General features: G+C 52.0%; 1 protein-coding gene across 2 annotated transcripts in view; it reads left to right on the top strand.

Moving 5' to 3' along the window:
- The window catches only part of POLA2 (DNA polymerase alpha 2, accessory subunit), a 28,847-nt gene extending 20,428 nt beyond the window's left edge, over positions 1-8,419 (top strand). Inside the window, exons 11-18 of one of the 2 annotated variants that reach the window (XM_019737926.3) lie at positions 1,126-1,250; positions 1,803-1,841; positions 2,490-2,563; positions 5,528-5,636; positions 5,921-6,027; positions 6,724-6,783; positions 7,047-7,173; positions 7,917-8,419. In XM_019737926.3, the coding sequence (XP_019593485.3) occupies positions 1,126-1,250; positions 1,803-1,841; positions 2,490-2,563; positions 5,528-5,636; positions 5,921-6,027; positions 6,724-6,783; positions 7,047-7,173; positions 7,917-8,069 (794 nt within the window). In that variant the 3' untranslated portion in view covers positions 8,070-8,419. The remainder of the gene's footprint in view (positions 1-1,125; positions 1,251-1,802; positions 1,842-2,489; positions 2,564-5,527; positions 5,637-5,920; positions 6,028-6,723; positions 6,784-7,046; positions 7,174-7,916) is intronic. The other variant, XM_088789699.1, reaches the window with a different exon arrangement.
- Positions 8,420-8,674: the final 255 nt, after the last annotated feature.

Genomic DNA, 8,674 nt, shown 5'->3' on the forward strand with positions numbered 1-8,674 from the left:
ACACAGTAGGGTCCCGCTCCAGGCTCTGCGCCCCATCGCAGTAGGGTCCCGTTCCAGGCCCTGCGCCCCATCGCAGTAGGGTCCCGTTCCAGGCTCTGCACCCCAGCCTGTATTCTGGACTCCCTGTATACCACATTGTCCAGCCACACTGGACCACCAGATACTCCCTCACACCGAGCGCACTGAAATCACAGTGTACTCTAGGACCCTGCTTGCCCTTTTTCAGGGAAAGTCTACTTAGAGTAAGCAAAGTGAAATAAGCCAGCACAGAAAGAGAATTACTGTACGGGTCCACTCACCGAGACAGACAGTAGAATGGTGGGGGGTGCAGTCGGGGAGGGGGACTGGGGAGTTAGTGTTTATTGGGGACAGTTTCAGTTTTACAAGATGAAGAGTTCCGGAGGTAGATGGTGGTGATTGCACAACAATATGAATTTATTGAATACCATTGAAATGTTAATATGGTTAAGACTAAATTTTATATTATGTATTTTGCCACAATAGAAAAATTGGGGGGACAACACCGTAAGCCGATGGTGTCACTTTAACCCATTCTCTCCTGACTGCAACTTTCATCCCTGCTAATAACATGCCTATCGCCTGTCCCAGTGATTGGCACACCTGCCTGTCTGCTCCGGCTGATGGACGATTTTTTTTTTTAAGATTTTTTTATTGGGGAAGGGGAGCAGGACTTTATTGAGGTACAATGTGTACTTCCAAGACTTTTCTTTTCCAAGTCAAGTTGTTGTCCTTTCAGTCTTAGTTGTGGAGGGCGCAGCTCAGCTCCAGATCCAGTTACTGTTGCTAGTTGCAGGGGGTGCAGCCCACCATCCCTTGCGGGAGTCGAACTGGCAACCTTGTGGTTGAGAGCCCACTGGCCCATGTGGGAATCCAACCGGCAGCCTTCGGAGTTAGGAGTCGGAGCTCCAACCACCTGAGCCACCAGGCTGGCCCTGATGGACGATTTTTTTGAGTTTGGGGATGAGGTCTTAACTCATCTTGGATTCCTGGAGTTGCACACATAAAGAGACTCATTTAATCGCACCCTGTGGCATTTTCCCCTAATTGTCTCCTCCCACCATCCCAGTATCTTCTAATCAACACCTTACAATCCTTTCGTCTTAGATTTTGAACAAAACATGGTCTTGGTGGCCTGTGGGCCGTACACCACGTCTGACAGCATCACGTATGAGCCCCTGCTCGACCTGATCTCGGTCATCAACCGCGACCAGCCAGACATCTGCATCCTGGTAGGACACACACACCCCTTGGGACAGCTTCGCATGGGCAGTCAGCCTCAGAAAAGGGTCAAGTGTGGTTCTGAATTCGTAGGAAGCACGTCAGGCTCTCCTCCTTTTTAAAAATCTTTTTTAGTTCTTAGTCCCACCTCTGGCGACGTGTTCATATAACTGCATGCCTTCAGCTAATCCAAAAGCCCACCACTTTCTGCCACCCTTCATTGTCTGGACAGTATTCTCGCCTCCTGAACTAGTCTCTTTTTAAAGCTCGAGGTACTGCTGTTAGCATGGTGGTCGGTTTCACTGGCTAGGCTTGGAAAGTCAGGAAAAGCCCCGTGTTGTAGGGGGTGGTACAAGTGGTTGTGGGGCCCTGGAGACCTGCTGCCGATCCTGGCTGAGTGCCCCTGCCCCATGTGTTAACTGTCCCAGACCCTGCAGGCAGCCTTGGGGGGCAGATGGACCCAAAGAACTGCCAGGAGAGGTTAGGTGAAGGTGCTCACGGACATGTGTGATTCTGATTTGTTCTTTTGGTACCTTTGTTTCTCCCCTCGGGCTTCTTTGCAGTTTGGCCCTTTCCTGGACACGAAGCATGAACAGGTTGAGGTGAGTGTCGGCTTGGGATGGGGAGGGCGGCGTAGTGGATATTTGCATCCAGTTGAGCCCTCATTCTTTTCATCTCTTGGAGTTTACCCTGCATCTAATCCCTGTGGGTAATCAGAAGGACATTGTAGCCGGGCAACTTCTATAAAGATAATGAATTCGAGGGCTTCATTTCACCAGAATACAAGGCCATTTGGAAGCTGGGGGAGGGAAATACAAATATATGAGTCATGGTGTTCCTTTGTGACGCCTGATGCTAAGGCACAGAGGCAGGTGTCCAGGAGTCACGGAGCTGCACTGTGGAAGTTCCTGCTTCCCTCATCTCGATGACCCACGTCCTTTGATGCATTAACACAAATGGCCCTTTCGCAGCCATCTCCTGCCCTTGTTGGTGTCAGGATATTTTACCTTCCACAGAAAAGATTTCAAAACGCTCGTCCTTTTGGTGTTTCAGCTTCTATTCAAGAGGATTCATTCTTCCCGTGTCTCCTTTCCTCTCCCCAACTAGACTCAGCTCCTTGAGGACAGAGAGCTGTCCCCCTGTGCATCTCCTTTAGCTCAACACCTGGTACCTAGGGTCATCGAACAAACGTTAAACAAGTGGCTAAGCGCCAAATGTCTACCCTCTAAATCTTCTTTCTCTTCGTGCAGAACTGCCTGTTGACGAGTCCATTTGAAGATGTTTTCAAGCAATGTCTACGAACGATTATTGAAGGGACACGAAGGTCAGAATTCAAAATGCTGGACAGAACCTTAAGCTGCCTAGGTTTCCACAGGGCTTCCCGTTAAAAAAAACGGAAATGTTCAAAAGTAGTGGTAGTTCCTATCCTTTCATCCTTTTGAACTAGAGATCAGATGGAACTCTTGAACTTCAAGTGCACAGACGCCGAGTTAAGAGGCATCTTTTTAAAACACAAAGCTAAACATACTTGAAAGGAAAAGGCTGCATCGACTTGTGCTCTCCCTTGCTCTGTTTACTTTCTTCCCTTTCTCGCTCCTTCTGTATAGACTCATATTCCACGGGAATCTTCCCAGGATGGTTCTGAGAAGTGTTTGATGACTTACACAACAAAATCCCAAGAGGCCCTAGACATCTCGTGAGTGATCGTTTTGGGGCAAGCCCAAGGCCTTCCCCTGAGTCACTGCTTCCCCACCGCCAGAGCAAGCTGCGGTAGAAACTCAGTGCGGGTGGGGCTCTTGGATCCCTGCCACAGACCAACGGGAAGGAACTGTGAAAAAAATCATAGCAGTGATGACAGAAACGCGTAGTTGTAATTTGAGAGAAAAAGCGCTCTTCCGGGAAGAGTCTAAAACTATGGGTAGAGGGTTATCCGGGAAGCCGACATCCTCATTTCCTGTCCCTTTTCCTCCAGTGCCAGGGTTTCAAAGAAATTGGTATAGGTGATGGATCTCTGGGGATTTGTTTGCCTGTAACTCAGCTCATAAAAAAACAAACATTCCTGAGGCTAAGATTTTCAAAACAAGTCTGTAACAAAGGTAGTTTTTAAAACAAGATGTATAATCTTCCACCCCTTGGCCATGAGAACTGATCCCAGAGTCGATTAGTCGGAATGCTACCTTGTTGTACCTGCCGCGCGGCCTGTATGGTGGGCCTCTTGGCCTGGGGAGAAACAGCCCCTACCTTACCCCAGAGTCAGGGGACGTGAATTGTGCCAGTGACAGCCTGCAGCTGGATCTGCCCCTTTCTCTCGCTCTCGAATGACAAGGACACAAGTGCCTTCCTTCTCGCCTCCCAGGTTTGTTGGGACCCTGAACCAAGTTAGTCAGACCTGGAGGTAAACCCCCGAAAAACAGGAGCAGGGCTGCCGTCCTGGTGTTGTCAGCCCTCTGGTGTCCTCGGGGCCAGGCAGGGGCTCTAGCAGCGCCCCAGTACTGGCTGCATGCTTTCAGTGTGAGATTGGGTTCTGTTTTGGTTCCTCGCCCTGTGTGGTATTGACAGCAGTGGGACAAACAAAGAAGAAACCAGGCTTTGTTACCCTGGCTGCAGCAGCCAGCACCACCAGGCACTTTCATCTGCAGCCCCAGGGGGGGGGTACTGGGGGGAGCTGCCCCACCTTTCCTGAAACAGTATATAAACAGTCCTCGTTTGGAGGCTTTCTCTTTATCCCTGAGAGGTCAGAAAAGAAGAGCATAAAACTGACTTATCAGTGACAACCAGAATCAGGGCGGAAGCCCAGCAGAGCCCCGAGTTCTCGTGCTGTCTGAGGACCCTCCCACTGTGATGTATGAAGTTGTGCAATACTCAGCATAGTTGAAATTTTCTCTCGGATCCCTCCCCCTACAGCCAGCCTATAACCATGAGCAGGAAGCCTGTTTCGTCCTTAACTGTTGCTCTTCCAGCGCCTACACTGAAACAGACCGATTCCACCTCTTAAGAGTGGCTGGCTGTCCCTCCACTTTTGTGTCCATTTCAGACCGAGCCCTTGGATCTAGAGCACACACTGTCCTGTTCAGGTTACCCCCGGCCTGGGTGCCGGATTCCAGCACCCAAATTGGTAGACGGGATAATTATAGTGAACTTTTAAACGTCAAGGGGATTATAATCAATAGGCAGAGTAACTTCGGTCCCATTTTCTGATTTTCTGTTGCAGAAGTCTTAGTTCATACTTTTAGCAGACATGACAAACAGGTGACAAGGGTGGCAACAATCACCAGCCCAAGAGGCAGCCAGGAACCTGTAGCTACATTTGGGAAGGCCTCATATTTTAAGCAAGAGAGGGAGCTGGCAGTGAGAGTTATTGGTGGGTTTTAAACAAGCCCCCAGAGTCGTACTTTACGCCTATTTGGTTTATAATAGGCCCCTCTGCCAAGCACAGCTGAGGAAATGGGACTTTTTTTCCTTTTTCCATTTGTGTGGCTGGGGAGGATAAACCGTTGGCCCCCAGAGGTAAAGGTTTTTACATACACGTTGTAACCCTAGAGATTCTCCTGTCTCCATCAAAGGAGACACCTGTCAGCTATGCTTTTACTCTTGCTCTTAAATATTTCTTCCATTTTTGCAAGACAGCCTGCTCAGAAATAAGCACGGAGGGCATCGCTTCCCACTGCCAGAGGGGAGGGACCAGTGCTGGGAGAAGCCAACGTGTTTTTCCCCATCGCTCTGAAAACGTCTCTGTCCTTGCTGTTGAAATTGTGACCCAGAGATTGCAGTTTGATCTCCTTAAATCTGAAGGCAGTCTCCAGAGCTGATTGGCCTGCCGGGTCTCTCCCTAGGAGAGAGCCCCGGTCTGAGAGACTAATGCTTTTAAGCCACATCTGTTCGCATAGTGTCAAGAGTCAGAACTTCGGTTGCAGCTCTGGCTCTGAGATCTGATTCTTTGGTCAAGACCTGTCTTTCTGGATTTCCTAGACCCCAATTTCTTCTCCCCTTTTTCTACCAAACTGTAGCCCCGTCATTCCCCAGGGGAATAGCACACAGAGCCAGCGGAAAGTGTGTCCTGGGCGACCTGCGCCTCGTCATGGTAGATGTGTGTAAGTGAGAACCAAATTGTCACTCACGGTGTCCCATGGGACATGGCCCCTCTCTTCGTAGGAGAGTGCAGTTCTGAAATCCTTCCCCGGAAGTAGGGCCATATACAAGCTGTGACATTTTAAATCTGTTGTCCAGCTGTTCTGGTGCAATGGCACTCACTTCTCTCCCTTTTCTGCTGATGTTTTTGACTAAGTAGCTCCGGCTCTCACCTCGTCTTCGTGCCGTCGTGGAGAGACGTGCACCACGAGCCTGTGTACCCACAGCCGCCTTTCAGTTACTCCGATCTGCCTCCTGAGGACAGAAAGGTACCGGCGTCCCCTCCCCAACCAGCAGGCAGCCAGAATCCAATGTGCCACAGGTGACCCAGTTCTCTCCCCAAGTGGAGGGTGAATGTGCCTTTTCAGGGCATGCGTAGGGCCTGAATGTTAAAGTGCTATTTTTAACAGGCACATGTGCTTGTAATTTACTGTACGTTGGTTTGGTCCGCCCTTTCAGTGGCCTCCCCAGCCCTGGGAGACCCCCCCTTTCATGGGGAAGAAGTTTGTAGCTCTGGTGTGCAAATGTATGGCTCAACCCCTTCTCATTTTAGCGAGTGCTCTTCGTGTCAGATCCCTGCAGCCTCTCCATAAATGGCGTGGTCTTTGGCTTGACATCCACGGATCTGCTTTTCCACATTGGGGCTGAGGAGATCAGCAGGTGAGGTGCATATTCTAGCCCAGCAGGCAGGGCGGGCGGCTTTCCGCCAAACCCTTTGGCCCTGTGAGGGGGGCCTTTGTTTCTGTTACCACTTATCTACAGTGTTTGAGACCCCAAAGAACCACGTCTGTCTGCCTGCACTTGATTTGTAGTCATAGATGGTCGTCTGCTTTCCTTCCCCTCCAATGTTTGTGACCTAAACAAAAGTGGGTGTCCCTGTGGGTGGACGATGACCTGTGAACATACTCTGAAGGCTGCTGTGCAGAGCAGTGAGTAGCTCTGCAGAGAGCCAGACGCAGCCAGCTCTGTGGAGTGTCGGTTTGGCAGTCGTGTGAAGATGGGTGTGTGCTTATTGGTGGAGGTTTGAGGTGCAAGGTCACCACCGCTTCACACCCACTTCACTCCCGTGCAGGTCTGCGTGCTCTTGCACAGCCCGGGGCTGGCTGTCTCGGTCTTGATCACAGGGAGTCCTGCACTTTCCCTTCTCAACTCAGCGTCCCACTCCCCTCCTCCTGTGGGAACAGACCCAGCTATTTGTGGGTGGGTCCTTACGCTTCCCCAGAGGGACCCTCTCATCACTGTGTCTTGGCTGAGTAGCCTCTCTCTAGTTTATCAAATCTTCGAGTCTGCCCCGAAGACAAACGGAAACTGAGAAATGAGATTGCATTCTGTTTCTTGCTTTTCTGCCTTCCCCAGTTCTTCCCGAACTTCAGACAGATTCAGCCGAATACTCAAGCACATCCTGACCCAGAGGAGGTGAGCTGGCTCGCTGGAGTAACAGACCCCTCAGGGAGTGCACTGGGGTCACAGAGCCCTGACAGACTTGACTGTGAGAGAGCCTCCCCCAGGCCACGACCAGGGAACTCCACCCTGATGACAAGCCTGTGTTCTGTTCCCCAACACAGGGGAAAGGGACAGACGGTCTGGGACAGCATGGGAGTCTGTGACACGGGATCCCTCTGGGAAGGGAGGTCCCCACTCAGCTGCCACTGATCGATCATTTCGCTTCGTCTCCGTAGCTACTACCCACTCTACCCTCCCCAGGAAGACATGGCCATTGACTATGAGAATTTCTATGCCTACGCACAGCTGCCCGTCACCCCAGATGTGTTCATAATCCCATCAGAGCTGAGGTACTTCGTCAAGGTGGGTTTCAGCTCTGCTGTTTTCCCCGACACGCCAGAAGCAGTCTGACTTTCCCTTCTAGGCCACCGGCACCCACTTCATGGGTCTGCTGATGTCGGCATGGTGGCCTCGTTTCTTGAGGCAGGCGGTAGGGCTAGAGAACAAATCTGTTAGTAAAATGCTTAAGTAAATGGTGTCCCCTTGCTCCCCTCTCGCCTCAGAGCTTGGTGCTTGGTCAGCCCGGCCTGGGAGCCCCCAGGGCCCTCAAACAATGATTCTCAGGCGGGGCCCTGCAGAACGCTTCACACATGTACTTGCCTGCCCCTCCCCTGAATTCTGATCTGACCTCCAAGGGCCTCTGAAACTTAGAGGACACGCTCAGGTCATCTCTGCCACCGAGGCCCCGCCCACCTGGGGATTGGGTCCCTGAGGGACTCCACCCAGCCAACCCCCCCTCTCGCCAAAACAGCCAGCTCCACCTCAAGAGGTAAACGTTTTTTCACATTGGAAAACAATAACCAGGTCAGGTATATCTCAAAGTTTGGGAGCTGATTGTCACGCTGCCAAGATACCCTCTTTATCCCGTTTCAGCGACTCCAAAGGAACTCAGCGTTTTCCACTAGTAAGTTAACATATTTGACTAAGATGTGTTTGGTCGCCTTCGTTTCCATTTTACAAAACCTCCTTTGTTAGAGGATTCCAGCTTCGTCACGTTAGTCCCGCAGTTTTGGCCTTTCCAAAGCCCGCCTTCTCTTCTTTCCCAGGATGTCCTCGGCTGTGTCTGTGTGAACCCCGGACGCCTCACTAAAGGGCAGGTGGGGGGCACCTATGGCCGACTCTACCTCAGGAGGCAGACCGCAGAGGACAGGGAGGGGAGGCGGAGTCCCTGTGTCGCCGTCCAGGTGGTCAGGATCTGAGGCGTCAGCTGCTTTATCGTCCTCCCCTGCTCGGGTCCTCACAGCGGCTGAGAGCCCAGGAGCAGCCCTCGGACAAGATCCCGACTGTTGGAAAGTAAAGGAGAGGAGGCGGCCAGCTGGGGAGGAGAGGCTGCGGGGAGTGGGCCCCCCAGGGGAGGCCTCGGGCAGCTGGCCCCCGACTCTCAGTGAGCGTCTCTGGAAGAACGCTTTAGTTTCTGACCTGCGGAGTCCAGGCTGTGGATGCAGCCTGCTCAGAAAAGGCCGACGGCTTTGTGGCGTTCCACAGGAATCAGACACAAACAACTTTTGGAGAAATAAAAGTAAATGCTGAGTGTAACTTCTGAGCCTAATCTTGCTTCCGCCCTTTCTTTTTCCTGGTAGCAAGCAAAGAATGTCGCCTCCTTGACCTATATCCAGAGAAGGCAGAGCGTCTGTCACCCTGGGTCTCTGGCCAGCCCCAGCCCCGGTCCTCCTAAGGCTGCTCCCAGGGCCTCCATGCTGAGGAGGTGTGCTGGGCCCAGGCCACGGAGCTGCGCTGCGGAGCGAGCAGCTGGCCGCGTGCCTGGCTCTCCCGGCGCAGCCCTCACATGCGTGCTGTGGGCCCA

The sequence above is a fragment of the Rhinolophus sinicus genome, chromosome 14, assembly GCF_057876585.1.
Source record: "Rhinolophus sinicus isolate RSI-liver-muscle chromosome 14, RSI-T2T, whole genome shotgun sequence".
NCBI lineage: Eukaryota > Metazoa > Chordata > Mammalia > Chiroptera > Rhinolophidae > Rhinolophus > Rhinolophus sinicus.